The 19835-nt window shown below is 32.2% G+C and overlaps 1 protein-coding gene across 20 annotated transcripts; it reads right to left on the reverse strand.

The window, feature by feature from the left end:
- Positions 1-9018: 9018 nt before the first annotated feature.
- Positions 9019-19513, reverse strand: LOC106778205 (protein argonaute 10). Of its 20 annotated transcripts, none has more exons than XR_002666082.1 (9): positions 19420-19513; positions 19122-19231; positions 15652-15712; positions 15454-15556; positions 15267-15339; positions 15106-15159; positions 14971-15033; positions 10947-13073; positions 9019-9407 (listed from the first exon to the last, which is right to left on the reverse strand). XR_002666082.1 is itself a non-coding variant. In XM_022776096.1 (9 exons), the coding sequence occupies exons 5-9, from the start codon at positions 12135-12137 to the stop codon at positions 9357-9359; spliced, it is 300 nt and encodes a 99-aa protein (XP_022631817.1). In that variant the 5' UTR covers positions 12138-13103; positions 14971-15556; positions 15652-15712; positions 19122-19231; positions 19420-19513; the 3' UTR covers positions 9019-9356. The 20 variants fall into 20 exon arrangements, 3 of the variants coding, with proteins under 3 accessions (XP_022631817.1, XP_022631816.1, XP_014521629.2); XR_002666080.1 differs by having other exon boundaries at positions 15267-15369; XM_022776096.1 differs by having other exon boundaries at positions 10947-11053; positions 11135-11186; positions 11266-11337; positions 12120-13103; positions 14971-15556.
- Positions 19514-19835: the final 322 nt, after the last annotated feature.

Raw genomic sequence — 19835 nt, forward strand, 5'->3', positions numbered from 1 at the left:
GAAATGACGACTGGTGACAAAAAATAGGTGCAAGAAAATTTTCAATTTGGTTGGTTTTCAAGCAACAAAGTTTGGTGATGAGAGTTGGCTAAGTTGGTTTTTGGTGCAAAGATTTCAAAATTTTTGAAAGTCTTGGTTTTTGAGACATAGGGACTGCAACGCACTTTTTAAATCCCCAAATGCATACTGGTGTCAATATCTAGGTGCAAGAAGATTTTTTATATGGTTTGTTTTCAAGCAAATCTAGTTTGGTTTTGAGACTTGGCTAGGTCATTTTTTGGTGCCAAGATTTGGAAATTTTTGTAAGTCTTGGTTTTTGACATTTAGGGATGCAATGCACATTTTAAATCCCGAAATGACGACTCGTGACAAAAAATAGGTACCAGAAAATTTTCAATTTGGTTGGATTTCAAGCAAGCCAAGTTTCATGATGAGATTTGGCTAAGTTCGTACTTGGTGTAAAGAGTTGAAATTTTTTGAAAGTCTTTGTTTTGGAGACTTAGGGACTGCAATGCAATCTTTAAATCCCCAAATGCATACTGTCAAAATCTAGGTGCAAGAAGATTTTCAATTTGGTTGGTTTCCAAGGATACCTAGTTTGGTTTTGAGACTTGGCTAGGTTATTGTTTGGTGCCAATATTTGGAAATTTTTGAAAGTCTTGGTTTTTGACATTTAAGGATGTAATGCACACTTTAACTCCCGAAATTATGACTGGTGACAAAAAATAGGTGCATGAAAATTTTCAATTTGATTGATTTTCAAGCAAGCCAAGTTTGGTGATGAGATTTGGCTAAGGTTGTACTTGGTGCCAAGATTTGAAATTTTTTGAAAGACTTTGTTTTTTATACTTAGGGATTGCAATGCACTCTTTAAATCCCTAAATGATTACTGGTGTCAAAATCATGGTGCAAGAAGATTTTCAATTTGGTTGGTTTTCAAGCAAACCTAGTTTGGTTTTGATACTTGGCTAGGTTATTGTTTGGTGCCAAGATTTGGAAATTTTTGAAAGTCTTGGTTTTTGACATTTAGGGATAAAATACACACTATAAATCCTGAAATGACGACTGTTGACAAAAAATAGGTGCAAGAAAATTTTAAGTTTCGTTGGTTTTCAAGCAAGCCAAGTTTGGTGATGAAACTTGGCTAAGTTGGTTCTTGGTCCCAAGATTTGAAATTTTTTCAAAGTCTTACTTTTTGAGACATAGGGAATGCAATGCTCTCTTTAAATCCCAAATGCTTACTGGTTTTAAAATCTAGGTACAAGAAGATTTTCAATTTGGTTGGTTTTCAAGCACACCTAGTATGGTTTTGAGACTTGGCTAGGTTTTTGTTTGGTGCCAAAATTTGGAAATTTTTGAAATTCTTGGTTTTTGACATTTAGGGATGTAATGCACACTTTAAATCCCGAAATGGTGACTGGTGACAAAAAATAGGTGCATGAAAAGTTTCACTTTGATTGGTTTTCAAGCAAGCCAAGTTTAGTGATGAGATTTAGCTAAGTTGGTACTTGGTGCCAAGATTTGAAAATTTTTTAAAGTATTTGTTTTTTAGACTTAGGCACTGCAGTGCACTCTTTAAATCCCCAAATGATTACTGGTGCCAAAATCTAGGTGCAAGAATATTTTCTATTTGGTTGGTTTTCAAGGAAACCTAGTTTGGTTTTGAGACTTGGCTCGTTATTGTTTGGTGCCATGATTTGGAAATTTTTGAAAGTCCTTGTTTTTTACATTTAGGGATGTAATGCACACTTTAAATCCCGAAATGAAGACTGGTGACAAAAAATAGGTGCAAGCAAATTTTCCATTTGGTTGGTTTTCAAGCAAGCCAAGTTTCGTGATGAGATTTGGCTATATTGGTACTTGGTGCCAAGATTTGAAATTTTGTGAAAGTCTTGGTTTTTGAGACTTAGGGACTGCAATGCACTCTTTAAATCCCCAAATGCTTACTGGTGTCAAATCTAGGTGCAAGAAGATTTTCAATTTGGTTGGTTTTCAAGCAAACCTAGTTTGGTTGTGAGACTTGGCTAGGTTATTGTTTGGTGCCAAAATTTGGAAATTTTTGAAAGTCTTGGTTTTTGACTTTTAGGGATGTAATGCACCTTTAAAATCCCGAAATGATGACTGGTGACAAAAAATAGGTGCATAAAAATTTTCAATTTGATTAGTTTTCAATCAAGCCAAGTTTGGTGATGAGAGTTGGCTAAGGTTATACTTGGTGCCAAGATTTGAAAATTTTTGAAAAACATGGTTTTTGATACTTAGGGACTGCACTCTTTAAATCCCTAAATGACTTTCAATTTGGTTGGTTTTCAAGCAAGCCAAGTTTGGTGATGAAACTTGGCTAAGTTGGTTCTTAGTGCGAAGATTTGAAAATTTTTGAAAGTCTTGCTTTTTGAGACATAGGGAATGCAATGCACTCTTTAAATCCCAAATGCTTACTGGTGTCAAAATCTAGGTGCAAGAAGATTTTCAATTTGGTTGGTTTTCAGGCACACCTAGTTTGGTTTTGAGACTTGGCTAGGTTATTGTTTGGTGCAAAAATTTGGAAAGTTTTGAAATTCTTGGTTTTTGACATTTAGGGATGTAATGCACACTTTAAATCCCTAAATGGTGACTGGTGAAAAAAAATAGGTGCATGAAAATTTTAAATTTTGATTGGTTTTCAAGCAAGCCAAGTTTCGTGATGAGATTTAGCTAAGTTATTGTTTGGTGCCAAAATTTGGAAATTTTTGAAAGTCATGGTTTTTGACATTTAGAGATGTAATGCACGCTTTAAATCCCGAAATGATGACTGGTGACAAAAAATAGTTGCATGAAAATTTTCAATTTGATTGGTTTTCAAGCAAGCCAAGTTTGGTGATGAGATTTTGCTAAGGTTGTACTTGGTGCCAAGATTTGAAAATTTTTGAAAGTCTTGTTTTTAAGACTCAGGGACTGCAATGCACTCTTTAAATCCCAAATGCTTACTGGTGTCAAAATCTAGGTGCAAGAAGATTTTGAATTTGGTTGGTTTTCAAGGAAACCTAGTTTGGTTTTGAGACTTGGCTAGGTTATTGTTTGGTGCCAAGATTTGGAAATTTTTGAAAGTCTCGGTTGTTGACATTTAGGGATGTAAAGCACACTTTAAATAAATAAATGATGACCGGTGAAAAAAAATAGGTGCATCAAAATTTTCAAATTGATTGGTTTTCAAGCAAGCCTAGTTTGGTGATGAGCTTTGGCTAAGGTTGTACTTGGTGCCAAGATTTGAAAATTTTTGAAACTCTTTGTTTTTTTTACTTAGGGACAGCAATGCACACTTTAAATCCCTAAATGATTACTGGTGTCAAAATCTAGGTGCAAGAAGATTTTCAATTTGGTTTGTTTTCAAGCAAACCTAGTTTGGTTTTGAGACTTGGCTAGGTTTTTGTTTGGTGCCAAGATTTGGAAATTTTTAAAAGTGTTGGTTTTTGACATTTAGGGATGCAATGCACACTTTAAATCCTGAAATGACGACTGGTGACAAAAAATAGGTGCAAGAAAATTTTCAATTTGGTTGGTTTTCAAGCAAGCCAAGTTTGGTGATGAGAGTTGGCTAAGTACCAAGAACAAAATTAGCCAAGTTTCATCACCAAACTTGGCTTGCTTGAAAACCAACCAAACTTAAAATTTTCTTGCACCTTTTTTTTGTCACGAGTCGTTATTTCGGGATTTTAAGTGTGTATTGCATCCCTAAATGTCAAAAACCAAGACTTTCAAAAATTTCCAAATCTTGGTACCAAACAATAACCTAGCCAAGTCTCAAAATCAAACTAGGTTTGCTTAAAAAGAGACCAAATTGAAAATCTTCTTGCACCTAGATTTTGACACCAGTAATCATTTAGGGATTTAAAGAGTGCATTGCAGTCCCTATGTCTCAAAAACCAAGACTTTCAAAAAATTTCAAATCTTGGCACCAAGCACCAACTTAGCCAAGTCTCGTCACCAAACTTGACTTCCTTGAGAACCAACGAAATTTAAAAATTTCTTGCACCTATATTTGAAAACTAGTCGACACTTGGGGATAAAAAGAGTGTAAATCAGCACCGAAGTTAAAAAAACAAAGGATTTGAAAAAAATCTCATATCTTTGCACCAAGCACCAATAATGCCAAATCTCACCACCAAACATGGCATTCTTCAAAATAAACCAAATTGAAAAATTTCGTGCACCTATTTTTTTTCTCTAGTCATCTTTTCGGGATTTAAAGTGTGCATTACATCCCTAAATGTCAATAACCAAGACTTTCAAAAATTTCCAAATCTTGGCACCAGACAATAACCTAGGCAAGGCTCGAAATCAAACTAGGTTTCCTTGAAAACCAACCAAATTGAAAATCTTCTTGCACCTAGATTTTGACACCAGTAAGCATTTGGGGATTTAAAGAGTGCATTGCAGTCCCTAAGTCTCAAAAACAAAGACTTTCAAAAAATTTCAACTCTTGGCACCAAGTACCAACTTAGCCAAATCTCATCACGAAACTTGGCTTGCTTGAAAACCAACCAAATTGAAAATTTTCTGGCACCTATTTTTTGTCACGAGTCGTCATTTCGAGATTAAAAGTGTGCATTGCATCCCTAAATGTCAAAAACAAAGACTTTCAAAAATTTCCAAATCTTGGTACCAAAATCTTCCCAAGTCTCAAAACCAAACTAGGTTTGCTTGAAAACAAACCAAATTGAAAATCTTCTTGCACCTAGATTTTGACACTAGTAAACATTTGGGGATTTAAAAGTGCATTGCAGTCCCTATGTCTCAAAAACCAAGACTTTCAAAAATTTTCAAATCTTGGCACCAAAAACCAACTTAGCCAACTCTCATCACCAAAGTTGGCTTGCTTCAAAACCAACCAAATGGAAAATTTTCTTGCCCCTATTTTTTGTCACCAGTCGTCATTTTGGGATTAAAAGTGTGCATTGCATCCCTAAATGATAAAAACCAAGACTTTTAAAAATTTCCAAATCTTGGCACCAAACAAAAACCTAGCCAAGTCTCAAAACCAAACTAGGTTTGCTTGAAAACCAACAAAATTGAAAATCTTCTTGCACCTAGATTTTGACACCAGTAATCATTTAGGGATTTAAAGAGTGCATTGCAGTCCCTAAGTATCAAAAACCAAAACTTTCAAAAATTTTCAAATCTTGACATTTAGGGATGCAATACACACTTAAAATCCCGAAATAACGACTCGTGACAAAAAAAAGGTGCAAGAAAATTTTAAGTTTGGTTGGTTTTCAAGCAAGCCAAGTTTGGTGATGAAACTTGGCTAATTTTGTTCTTGGTACTTAGCCAACTCTCATCACCAAACTTGGCTTGCTTGAAAACCAATCAAATTGAAAATTTTCATGCACCTATTTTTTGTCACTAGTCATCATTTAGGTATTTAAACTGTGCATTATATCCCTAAATGTCAAAAACCAAGACTTTCAAAAATTTTCAAATTTTGGCACCAAACAATAACCTAGCCAAGTCTCTAAACCAAACTAGGTTTCCTTAAAAACCAACCAAATTGAAAATCTTCTTGCACCCAAATTTTGACACCAGTAATCATTTGGGATTTAAAGAGTGCATTGCATTCCCTATGTCTCAAAAACCAAGACTTTCAAAAATTTCCAAATCTTGGCACCAAGAACCAACTTAGCCAAGTTTAATCACCAAACTTGGCTTGCTTTAAAACCAACAAAACTGAAAATTTTCATGCACCTATTGTTTGTCACCAGTCGTCATTTCGGGATTTAAAGTAAGTATTTTATCCCTAAATGTCAAAAACAAAGACTTTCAAAAATTTCCAAATCTTGCCACCAAACAGTAACCTATTAATAATAATAATAATAATAATAAGAAGAAGAAGAAGAAGAAGAAGAAGAACAATAACAATAACAATAATAATAATAATCATAATCATAATAGTCATATTAATAATCATAATAATAATAATAATAATAATAATAATAATAATAATAAGGCTAAATATCTCCTTTGGTCCTCGTATTTGTGTGAAAATCTCAGTTCGGTCCTCAAGTTTTGAACTGTCTTAATTGGGTCATAATTTTTTTAAAAATGCACAAATTTTACCCCAACCGTTAACTGATCTCAAACAACGTTAAGTTTAGTTGACGTGGTATGCTGACATGTTGGCTTAATCTCTTCTTGGTCCTCGTATTTGTGTGAAAATCTCAGTTCGGTCCTTAAGTTTTGAACTGTCTCAATTGGATCATATTTTTTGTAAAAATGCACACATTTTACCCCAATCGCTAACTGATCTCACTGTGCAACAATTATCTTCTGTTATCAGTTCGGTCCTATAGGTTACCAAGTTGGTTCATTTGCAGAAAAGGCTGTGAGACTGATTGCACTAGTTACGCGAGTTTTCTGGTGACTTTATTTTTTGAGCCGACGAGATAATCTGTGTAAAATCCCTTATTCTCAGAGAGACGAATAAAATCCCTAATTCAAATTAACTAAATAATAGGCATTGTGCCACGTGAAACACTGCATATTTTAAAAAATTATTCATATACTTAAATAATACATGTTAGCATGTCCTTTGGCTATCACGCCAGCTAAACTTAACACCGTTTGAGATCAATTAACGGTTGGGATAAAATGTGTGCATTTTTACAAAAATTAATAATAATAATAATAATAATAATAAAAATCCTAATAATAATAATAATCATAATAATAATAATAATAATAATAATAATAATCATGATAATAATTATAATCATAATCATAATAATAATCATAAGCATAATAATAATATTAAAAATAATAATAATAATAGTCATAATCATAATAATAATACTAATAACAAAATAATAATAATAATAATAATAATAATAATAATAATAGTCATAATATTAATAAGAATAATAATAATAAGGTTTAATCATTCTAATAGTCCCTATTTTTGGTGACTTTTTTTAATTAGGTCTCTCATTTTTTCTTTTTCTCAATTGGGTCCCTAATTTTGAAAAACTTAAGCAGATAAAAATATAAGGACCAAATTGACACAAATCTAATGACACGTGGTCTGATAGTGACACGTGGCACTAGTGCCACCTCACATTGTCATTGCCACGTGGCTCAATGTTAACTTGACACGTGACAATTTTTTTTTTAAAATAAAAAATAAAAACTAAAAATAAAAGTAATTAAAAATATATTTAAAAAATTCAAAAAAATCACAAACTGACACGATTCACCCTTTTTAACGGTGATAGTACGGAACTAACGACAGTGACCTAATTGGTTCAATTTTTCAAAAATAGGGACCTAATTGAGAAAAAGAAAAAACGAGGGACCTAATTAAAAAAAAAAATCACTGAAAATGGGAACTATCAGAATGATTAAACCTAACAATAATAATAAGAGTAATAATTATAATAATAATAATAATAAGAATAAGAATAATAATAATAATAATAATAATAATAATAATAATCATATTAATAATCAAAATCATCATAATCATAAGAATAATCATAATAATAGTAATAATTATCATAATAATAATAATAATATAAATAATAATTATAGTCAAAATCATAATAATAATAAAAAAATTATAATCATAATAATAATATTATTATTATTATTATTATTATTATTATTGTTATTATAATCATAATAATAATCATAATGGTGGTGGTGAAGGTGATGGTGGTGGTGCTGGTGGAGGAGGAGGTGGTGGAAGTGATGGTAGTGGTGGTGGTGAAAGTGATGGTGGTGGTGGTTGTTGATAGCTCCGCGCCGAGGCAAATCAGCGAGGACCTGACGTCTACCACGAATTGAGCTATTGAATCGGATAAAACACATCAGAAACAAGAGACGACAACTTAGGTTTGATTTGATTGGTGAAAAAAGGCTAGGGTTCGAGGTAGGAAGAATTCTAAAAGGTTTTCCGAGATGATTTAATGAATAGATTTAGGCTAGTTCAATCGATGAAGACATCCAATTAAACGATGGAAGGAGTCGTTGATCGGTGGAAAATGTAGAGCAATGGTGAAAATGGTGATAAATTAGGTTTCAATCAGTCAAAAGGCTCAGTAGGTGATGGATCTAGGAAACCTTAGCAGCTGAGGCTCAAAATGCCAAAGAATGATTGAAAGATTGAAGAAAGGCTTCGATTGGATGTCTTGACGATGGCTCTGTAGGAGCAAAGGTCAATGGAGGAAATGCTCTCGTGGAAGACAAATGCAAGAGCAAAAATTATCTCTCAAATGTTGACGAGAGAAAAGTGATGATGTATGTTAACGAATGCGTGAGAAGAAATGGCTTTGAGGAAAGCAAACGCGCCACGAGACAGTAATGATTGGTAGAGTGCTTTAGTGGAGGAATGAGAAATCTAATATGGAAAAATGAGAGAATTGGTAATGTGATGGAAGGTGGCTAGAGATCCTTTAGGATTCTCTACCCTTGACTTTCAAGGAATTAAACTTTAAAGTTCTCTCTACACAAAATTTAATTCAATATCTCAAATATAAATACTAGAGGTGTTGACATGTCTATATATAGGATTAAAAGTCCCACATGCCTAACACATTTTACACATGTCTAATAAAAATAAGCGAAATACTAAACTAAGAAAATTGGACTTAGACCCAAGTCATTATCGCCTTCTCCTTGGAAAGGATTTCTCCTCAAATCTGATGGTTCATCTGAATCAAAGATTAATATGCAATTAACATCAAATATATATCTAATTAGCTTTATTTGACCCAATAAGATATACAAAGAAATATGTGAAGAAGGTTTTCTAAATTTGAAATTTTCAATATTATGATCAAAAAGAAACCTTAGTTCATTTGAAAATTTATTTCTGTCTTGAGTTAACTATAACAAAAAGATAACTCTAAGTTTTTGATTGCCATGTTTTAAAAGTTGCAATTTTTGAAAAGATAGAATGGTTGGGAAGAAAAGATAAATATGGAACATTCAATAACAAACCCATTACAAATTGCAACTTTTAAAACAAATCTAAAGCTGCTAACAGTGGACTAACAAACCCATTACAAATCAGATTATCAAAACAAATACAATTACAAACAAAAAAAAGAAGAAATTGTAATCCTATGCTACGGCTCAAATACTGTTATAGCCCGCTGCTGGTACACTACTGCTACAGCCCACTGCTGTACGAACTCTTGATCAAAAACCGTGTTCAAACGCAGCATAAACAATCACGTATCCAGATCTGGTCCATCCTGCAACATATATAATCAAGTTGCTATCACTTACCTCTTTATCCAAATAGATTGCATAAAAGATTTATATGGTAATAAGCACTTCGCTGTCTTAGGCCTGTACACTTGATCCAGCTAAAATCCTTATTGCTATTCAAATTGTAAGATGGCACTAGCTTTATATTTCTCATTAATCCAAACCTGCACAGATATTTAAATCAACTAAGCAGAGCATACAATGCTTAAAATTATCAGAAACAATTTGCAAAATGGAGGTAATTAAACCAATTCACTCCCCTAATCAAATGGTTCCAATCAGGTCAAAGTTGCACAAGATAAATTTAATTCCAGAAATCAGCATTCTAATCAATTCAATTAATTGCAGCCATACGAAAACAATTGCAGCCAAACAGAAGCAATTTTAGGATAAAGACTCCCTTCAATTCAGAACTTTGATGAAGGTTGAAAAACATTTATTTTCATATATGTTAATTTAGACCAAATTACACCCTTTACTACTTGGAATGAGTTTAGAATCAAGCAAAACTCAATAAATGAGTCTGTAGAGAGTCAAGAGTTGTTTTTAGCGATATTATACTTGTTTTGCATTGTTTTATAGTTAAATCATTAATCGTTCTAATTAAAGGAAATGAAACTTAGAAAAGAGTTAAATCAGCAAGAAATAGAGAAAAGTATGAAATAGAGCCTAACAGAACCTAAAAATGTCTAACAGCATGACCTAAACTATGTACAACCTATACAATAATAAGCTCTTCTATCCAACAATAAGCTCTTCTAAACGCTAAAAAATCTCTTAAATCAAAGTTCTACGAGATAAAATAGTAAAATGAAAAGAAAATAAGAAAAGAAGTAACTATGAACCTAGCTAAACTAAAACAGACTTTTATTTAAGAAAAAAAAAATAGCCTAAGAAAATCCCAAATAGTAATAAAAATAAAGCCTAATCCTACATCCTAAAACAGATTCTGAAAGCATCAAAGACTAAGTAAGTATTTACAAACTAAAACTAAGGATTTATAAACCGAAACTAAGTATGACTATTTATCCTACCCTATAAGCTAATATTTACAACTCAATTAGTCCTAAACTAAAAAGAAAATCAACTAAGCAAAAAAAATTCATCTATTTTTACTACAAAAGCACGTACTAAAACAGTTGGATCAAAGCAAAAGCAAAAATTTAACTATACACTTAAGAGGCTTTGTAACAACACAAAGATATAGGTACATATCAAACATCAACAAATTTGTACACAACAAAAACTGAAAAACGCAAAGATACAGAATTGAACAAGAACAAAAACAAAGATTAAAACTAAAATTACAAAACTAAAAAACAAAAGAACTTGTTCATATTGGCCACAAATCAAAATTGACCTTCTTTATTTTTATAGAAATGTTCTACTCTACTGTTTAATATACTTACTAAGAATATATTAACTATCATAAAGAACCTATAAGTACTACTACTTAAGAGAAAGGAAAAGAAATGGCTTATCGGATTTGCTCCTCGCTTAGCCCAACTGTGCATTTTCACCAAGGTTACACTGACTTTCTCCTTCTCAAAAACAGATTTACTTGAAAATGGACTAAAACACTAGAATAAGAATAAAAAACCACACAATCATCGAGCACAATACAAAAATCTCATTAGTATGCATTTACGAGAAAAATGTAACTCAATAACAATAAAGAACGGCACAAATTTGCAGCACAATACCTTAATTCGGTCCTGATCGGGCAAAGGCCTGCGAAGATCGAGTCTAAAATTCTTCAAAACGAAGTCAAGGACAAGAATGGCCTCATAAAATGCCCTAGCTGAGACATCTGCAGCACAAGAATGATCAGTTGTCAAGACTACTTTATTCAAGACACAAAACTTGACCAACATTGACAAGTTAAACCAACCAATATTAAGAGACAGGCCCATCTGAGTTGACCAATACACTGCAAGTAAACTCTTTGAAAAGTAAAGCACAACAAGAGGGCTTAGTCTCAGAACAAAATCCACACTCAATATTAGAAGAATACCACCATACCTTCCCTCTCTTGATTGGTAAAATATCATCCATAGTAAGTGGTTCACCAGTAATTGGACACTTGCCATAATCCTACACAGTATTTTATTAACAAAGTTTATAGCATGAAATCTCATAATGAATAATATAACCTATACACCAGCTTCAAGGACATAGAACCAAACCTAATGTGAAAATCTAAAACAGGGAAATAAAGTCAGAAAAAATTTTACAATCAGTTTTATTTAAAGAAACAAATCTAAAAGAAATCTAACCTTAACAACCTAAAAACTATCTAAAACAGATCAAAAAGTAAAGATGCTGTAATATTCATAATAGCAGCCTAAACAGATCCTATAAAAAAAAAAAAAAAGAATTCTAAAGCAAATGCATATTTACAAAGACTAAAACAAGATATGAAAACTAAACAATTACTAATGATTAAAACAATAATTAAGAAAACCAAAACAGAATTACTAACACGTGAAACAACACTTAAAGAAGCTAAAATTTTTAGGTTTAAATACTTGTTTGGTCCCTATGTTTAGTGGTAATTTTCAGTTTAATACCCAGTTTTAAAAATGTAGACATTAGGTCTTAAAGTTGTCAAAATTGTATGAATTGAGTCCCTTCCATTAAATGGGCAGAAATAGAGTTAACTCTCAGCTGACGTGGCAAAGGAATCTTTACTTTTTTTTTCTCTCTCCTGTGCTTTTCCTGAAATACCGCAACTTTTTCTCTCACGGTTAAATCCCTTTCTTTGAATTTTATTTTGTTTCTTTGGTTGCCTTTCACAGGCAGCGCTTTGAAGTAGAGGAATTCACAAAATCCAAATATAAAACCTTTATCTCTGTAGATGACTATCACAGTCTTACCGTTAGGGCACCATTCATTCCAGCACTGATCACAATAACAAAAGAGTTTATTTGTGGTATCAGATTCGACAAGGTGCTCCTCCACTTCCTTAGCCCTTCTTCCTTTCCTGTGGAGTCACCATATCTGACTCCAAAATCTTCCTGTTCTAAACTCAACAAACATATATGTCCATCACCCTTTACGTGTCGTGGGCGCTGTTATGAGATCATTGCTATAAGATCATTACGAAGACGACATTGATCCCTCTTTCTCTCTCTCAATCTCATCATGAGATTAAACCGCCAACCACTTTGACTGCACCATCACCTTCGCCGCCGCACCTCAGCTACCCCGACACAGTTCATTTGTCGCCTCGTTCACTAAATACCAATTCACGGGGCGAGCCCTTTGCGCCGGCGTCGTCGAAGCTGCATTTGATGCGCAAATACGGGAGGTACAATGTCTCGTGCCCCACGAAAAATCTCTCTACTCCATCGACGTCGACGCTGACATTATCGTTCGGAACCCTCCACATCACTTGTGGACCTCTCCACGCGCCTATTGAAGATGATCCTGAACTATATTTCTTATTAAGTATTTACAAACTAGAAGCAAATATTTACAAACTGAAACAATATGGCTATTTACACTACCTATGAGCTAAATATTTACAAACACATACAGACCTAAAATGAACACAACCCAGAAAAAAAATTACCTCTAATTTCTACTACGCTAACATAGTTATATCAGAGGAAAAAGAAAAAAATTGAAGATTATATTATGAGATTTTGCCTAATAATAAAACTGGGACATGTTCAATTTTTTTGTAGGAGAATTTCCCAATTGAGAAGATGCATACCTTCAAGTGTTGAAAAAGCCCTGAGAACAAAGGCAAAGGTAGATGGAAAACGGAATGGCTGGTCTTGTGCTATTGCAAATATTTGATTTCAACTCTGCAGATCGACCAATTGCTGCTGCTAGTCTAGGTCAGGTGTTTGATTCTACTTTGCAGATTTATATTTTCATTAAATTGACTTACAGTTTTAAATTACTGTTGTTATTAATATGGTAACATAAATTCCGGGGACACATTTGTGAAAATTGAAATTAAAATATGTTTTTATAGTAAAAATAATAATATAGTGATGATATATTTTGATTAATTACAATTATTTTATTACTAAAGAGAGAAAAATAATGATATAATGATGATATATAATGATATTTCATCACTAAAGAGAGAAAAATATATATAAATGAAATTAGTTTCAATCTTTAGAATCTAATACTAGATACTTATTATTAATATGTAAATATAAGTTGTAAGTTTTTCTCACTTCAATTGTTGGAGAGTCTTCTAAAATGATACATGAAGACTCAAGACAGTTTTTTAAATTAATTTATTTTATGTTTTGCATCAAATCGTTTATCCCTAAATCGTTTATTATAATCTTTAAACTTGGATAAGTCTTGAAAGCATTCAAAAACTCCTTCTATAGAACCCTAAAGAGGAAAAAACTTTTAATTGGTAAACAACTAATAAATCAATAAGTAAATAAATTAAGATCAAATGAAAAATCAACATGCAGTTTTGAAAGAAAAATTAATGAACAAGTATTCAAAATAACAATAGCACTGATACAATGAGAGAACAAGACTATAAGGTTCAAAGAAAGCAATAAAGTTATGAAATAACAAAATAATAATTGAATTTACCAAGCATATAAATAACAAAATGATGTTAAATATTCAAAAACTTGGCAGCAAGATCTGTAGCTCCAGCAACAATATGATGGGGTTTAATGTACATTTAATCTTATTCTTTTGAAACAATATGATATGCTACATCAGTATAGAACATGACAGTATATTGCAATCATAGGAACCCTTTTAAGAAATGTTTATCCATCTCATGAAAGGTTAAAAAAAACTAAATAAGAATAAAAATATTCCTGCATAAACGACCTTGCCAAGATAATAAATCATATTAAACATTTCATGGTTAATTAGGAAGGAAGCATGATGAACATTTAATTTAACAAATGAAATGCTACCTGTTTAGATGGATTAATACTCTTAATTGATGGTAGCAGCAATGGTGGATGTTAATTATATCATTCCCATAACTCCTTAAAAGGTACTGCAAAGGATTCCATATTGAAATCAGAACACTAGTGTCAACATTGTGGATATTGTAATATTAAAATTTATGGTATGTATTTCGAAAAAAAAATAACTTTAAACATAAACTTCATATTAAAAGCAAATTAATGGGGTACATTTGCAATAAGCCATAGTTATATTTCCTATGTTTGTAGATTGCACATTAATGGATATAAAAACTAAATTAAAAATTAAAAAATCTCAGAAAAATTACTTTGGTTTCCATAAACACAATAGCAATGTTTGAGCAGACAATCGGTACTAAACACAATAGTAATGATTTTGAAACAGAAAATCGAATCCAATAGACCACTTACTTATCCCAAATGGAACCCTTTGAAAATAAATGTGGGTATTTCTCTATTGGCTACAATGAAAANTTTCCCTAAGTATTAGATAAACATGTGATATATCTGCACAATACCCACACTCACAAAAACTTGAGTACTTATCAATGCAAAATGTAAAAAAAAAAAAAAAAACAACAGAACATGCATGATACCATTTTTCCTAGATGCATGAGACCATACTGTAAAAATTTCTATTCTCAATCAAATACAGAATTTCAGGCATTGACTTTCTGAATAAGCCAGAAGTCTTTCAATTGAAAAACAAACTCATCTTATAATATACACCAAATCAAAGGCTTTTTATGCAGGTGCATCAGATTGTTATACTCTAGATGGCAAAGATTGTAAAGAGTACCTGAGCCAAATAGCCTCCCAATGTTGGGCCAATGATTAAACCTGTGCCCCAAGCTGCACTGACCTAAATTCAAATCACACTAAATTATTCTTGGGTTCTAAGAAGTAATAATATAAAAGGGATGATGATGCTAACTGTTGATAGTCCAGAGCATGGTGTTCATCTCGAAAAATTTCAGTGGCAATAGGCCTGTTAAATAAAGGAGTTAGCAAACAAACATGTACAACCGGAGATTTGAACTAGATTGACTAGGAAATATAGAAAGTGCTAACTATTTGGGGTTAAAAATATGATACCTTCACTGGTCCAAGCATACCATTTAAACTTCCAAGAAGATATCTTGTAGTAAGAGCCATCCAAAAACTAGTACTAAGGCCAAATAGTGAGGAGAAAATGACACTGAAATCATGTAAGCACTGAGATTTATATGAAGCTGAACAAATAACTTAAAGAAATTACCAATCCATTAAAAGATATACTTACACCACCACAACCCCTGTAAACATTACAGGCTTTCTACCACAACGATCAGCAACAACTCCCCATAATACAGATGTCAATCATCTCTCAAGCATGAATGAAGAGCCTAAAACATTTTCATCATACAGGCCTCCCTAGTAAGTAACTTGCAAGCATTGTTGAAGACTTCAAAAAAAATGATAATGATAGAAGTAATCTTACCAATATAACCAGCATAAGAACTGATATCAGCTTCTGTTTTCGCAATATTAAAATCCCTTACCTGAAAATAAACGTTCCATCATTGAGGAATCTGGATATGTATAATACTCATCCATGAAATAAAGTTAAAATTAATCACAGCTTTAGTTTTGTAAGTATTTCATAACAAATGACAAAACAGAACTAAGAGCAGGAATCACTAAAAAATGGACTCTAGCATATTCCAAGTATTAAAGTAAAATGTATTCAAAGAACTTCCAACAATAATGTTTAAACATTATTCATAGAACTTCGAACAATGTCACAAGATCAAAATATACATCGAGTTCAATTGATAGCTAAACTCACCATGAAATAAAAGAATGGAAAGAGAGATGATATAGGCAGTGCCGCAGAGGACAGAATAAAGTGCTATCAGTACAAACTTAATAGTTTCAAATGACCAAAAGAATCAGAATAATACCAACTAGTAAAACAGAGAAACAAATGCTGATTTTCCTTTCAAAATATTATGGGATCAGAAGGCACTGCTTTTTTTAGCCAAGGTACACAATATCACACATTTAAGATAGAGATGAAATAATCATGTAAACTTAATCAGTCACCACCAAGGGGGGTCCATTACCTAAATGGGGAAACAAAAATAGAAAAATGAAAGGAACCTAAAACAACTCTAAAAATAGAAACTATGTAGAACCTAATCAATTCCTCCTATAAGTAACCTAAACGAATCCTATATAATGGAAAACAATCTAAAACTGGGAATTGAAACTAAACAGATCCAAACACAATGAAATAGAACATAGAATACATCCCAAAAATAGAGGCAATAGAAAGAAAAAAATGGAATGATATTAAGCTAAACAAATCCTTGTTACAAGTCTAAAAACTAAACATATAAGGAAAATAATCCTAATAAAGAACCTATAAGCAAAAGAACCTAAGCAATTCCTAATAAAAATTTAAAAACCAGAACCTATAAGGAAAAGAGTCCTAAAGCACATTCCTATTTACAAAAGCTAAAAAAGAATGTGAAACAAACAACAAATATAGAATAGATAAAGATCGAAATATGAATTCTAATTAGAGCAACTATAAGCAAAAATAGAGTCTAATCAATTCTACAATCTAAAACAGATCCTAAAAATAGCAAAAACTAGGAATTTACAAACTAGAATTTGGTATTTTACAAACTTAAAACAAGAATGGAAATCTACACTATGTATTTATAAACTCAATAAAACCTAAAACTAAAGTTAAAGAAGCTCAGAAAAAAAAAATTACCCTTAATTTTTACTACAAAAAGAGATATTAACAGAGAATTAATTACATCAGAACAAGAAATTTAAACCTATACCTTACCACCCTCACTTAAGAGGCACATTGCCCTCAATGCGTGAGTGAGTAAGGTTTCCTAACTAGCAGAGACAAAACAGATATGTAAGAAATTTCAACCTATACCTTATCACCCCCACACTTAAGAGGCACATAGCCCTCAATGCGTGAGTGAGTAAGGTTTCCTAATCAGCACAGACAAAACAAATATGTTCAAAACAGGATTACACATGTATTATGAAAGGAAGAACTAAAGAGAAGAAGACTCAAAACTTAAGGAACTGTCCTCCTGGACAGGGAAAAACTAGGAAGAAAAACAAGAAAACCAAGACTCAAACTAAAGAGAAGAAGACTCAAAACAAAACTCAGAAACAGTAAAACTTATTCACAACTCAATTCTTCTTGCCAATTCAATCACTTCCAGCCACTTCTTTCAATCAGAAACTGCACAATGATATTTCTCAACCTTATATCTCAACATCAACAATCCTAGGAAGTGGAAAAACAATCAAATTCAACTAATTTCAGCAAAGAACATAAGCAGAAAAGCATAAGTCAGTTTCAACCTCACAGGAAGTGTTTGCACTCATATTCACTCCAGTGTTCAAGGCTATCCTGTTTTACTAAGTCATGACATGTCAACCTCTATTCTTAACTTTGAAAGGACTCTAAGTGACCATGCTCAGCTCTTTGGTTTCATCTAGATCAGAAGGACTTTATTGGCTTGTAATGTAATGGTATGAAGGCTACGAAAACACAAGGCTTAATGGAAGTAGAAACTGTGAAGAAGAAGGAAGAACCTAAAACTAAAACTCAGTGCCCTGTATGTCTATCTTTGGCCAATTCAATTTTTTTTTCTCTTTCTGGTTTTTACTTCTACTCAGGTCTCTTTTTTTTTTTGTAATTTTGCACTTTTGCTCTTTTTCCAGACCTGCTCTTTTTCTTTTTTTTTTTTCCAACACAACCAGATTTCCCTTTTTTTTTTTCTTGGCCTTTCTTTTCTCTTTTGCACTCACTGAGTTCCTAGATCCTCCATCCCCCTCACAGCTTCTACACGTTGCGTAATGATGGGGAATAAGGCTTGTACTGAATGGAAACAAAGAAAATAACTAAGGCTCAAAGTTAGGGTACAATGGTCAGAACTGAAATGATAAAACTAAATGGTTATGGATGGTAAGAAACAATGCCTAANTCATGTCTAGAGTCCACTAAGAGCAAGCTTTTCACAAAGAATCAATGCAAAATCAGAATGAAAATTAAACATGCATGAAATCACACTAGAAAGAAAAAAATTGGCCCAAAATCTCTCCAGGTTAATAAATTGTCAAAACTGACTTGCTACCCTCTTATATGCAAAAATGCTTAATTAAACTGAACTCAGATGCAAAAACCAAAGCTAGGAATACCTCTACTTGAATCTAAAGCAAAGAATTACATTAACAGTTCTAATTAAGAGAAATAAAACTGAGAAATGAGTAAATCAGCAAAGAATTGAGAAAGGAATGAAATAGAACTCAAAAAGAACCTAGAATTATCTAACAGAATGACCTAAAACTTTATACAACCTATAAAATCTAAGACTAGATAGACATAATGCAACCTAAAAAGAGCCTAACAAACTAAAACAAATTCAAATTTAAAAGAACAAGAGCTTAAGAAAATCCTAACACTAGCAATGAATAGATAAGAACCTAGGGAGCTAAAATGAAGAAGCAAAATTAGAGAAATAAAAGNAACCTACACTTAGCTCTATTTACAGAAACAATATAAAAGAATTTATCCTAAAACAGATTGAAAAGTAAAATAGAAACCTAAACAGAACCTATAATGAAAAAAAATTCTAAAGCAAATGCATATTTACAAAGACTAAAACAGAACATGAAAATGAGAAANACCCAAGACAATTGCTAATGCTAAAACACAAATTAAAGAATATCCAATGCATGAAATAAAAGGCAAGAATATAAGAAGAGAAAGAAAATCCTAATATGAATTCTAATTACAGAAACTAAAAGAAAAAATAAAGTCTAATCCTACAACCTAAAACAAATTCTAAAAGCATAAAAAAAAAACTAAGTATTTACAGACCAGAATTAAGAATTTTACAAACTAAAACAAGAATGGCAAATATTTACACTTATGAGATTGTGCACCAGAATCAGGTAAGCCTCAGTAGCACGTGATGAGATTCGTAGTCGATCATAGCCACGAGAAGTTAATGTATCGACCAGGTCTATTTTGATAACTGTGACAGAAGAAATCAGAGTTACGAGCAGTTGTAAATAAAGTTCATAGGCATAAGTGAAGAGGAAAACCTAGAACATACTCTATGGTCAACACCTTTAAGGCAATATAATCCCAATATAGTAAAATAGAATTGTTAGACACAGGTTGGAATTGGATGTTATGTTAGTGTTGGAGCAAGAAACTTACAGGTATCCGAACCCACTTTATGTTTCTAAAATCTCGTCGGAATCTGTCAGCATTTTGTCCTTCATTTATATAGTCAATTTCTTGATACAGAATACTGCAAAGTAGCATGTGAAACACTGTAAATTGTAGAAATCATTGGAATAATAGAAGGTGAAATTACTGATATGCAATGAACATAATTTAACATATGATTTACTTCATGAAATCTCCATAACGATATACTTCCAAGCTCTTACAGTTTAAAATGAGACTTATTGTTATTCTCAAATCATAAAAAATACATTCTCAAACCTTCTATTTGTAATAATCTAGTTCTCCTAAAAAGGGAAATAGGAAAACTAGGAAACCTAGGGAAAAATAAAATAAAATAAAATATTATGTATCAATCTTCCTCTAATTAGGAAGATCCTATAGAT

The sequence above is a fragment of the Vigna radiata genome, unplaced genomic scaffold (assembly GCF_000741045.1).
Source record: "Vigna radiata var. radiata cultivar VC1973A unplaced genomic scaffold, Vradiata_ver6 scaffold_537, whole genome shotgun sequence".
Classification (NCBI taxonomy): domain Eukaryota; kingdom Viridiplantae; phylum Streptophyta; class Magnoliopsida; order Fabales; family Fabaceae; genus Vigna; species Vigna radiata.

Coding starts and splice junctions, on each gene's coding strand:
- LOC106778205 (XM_022776095.1), bottom strand. CDS start 11,333: ATGGCAAGTGTCCAATTACTGGTGAACCACTTACTATGGATGATATTT. Junction 9,408..10,946: donor CCGATCAGGACCGAATTAAG/GTATTGTGCTGC, acceptor ATATCTGTGCAG/GTTTGGATTAATGAGAAATA.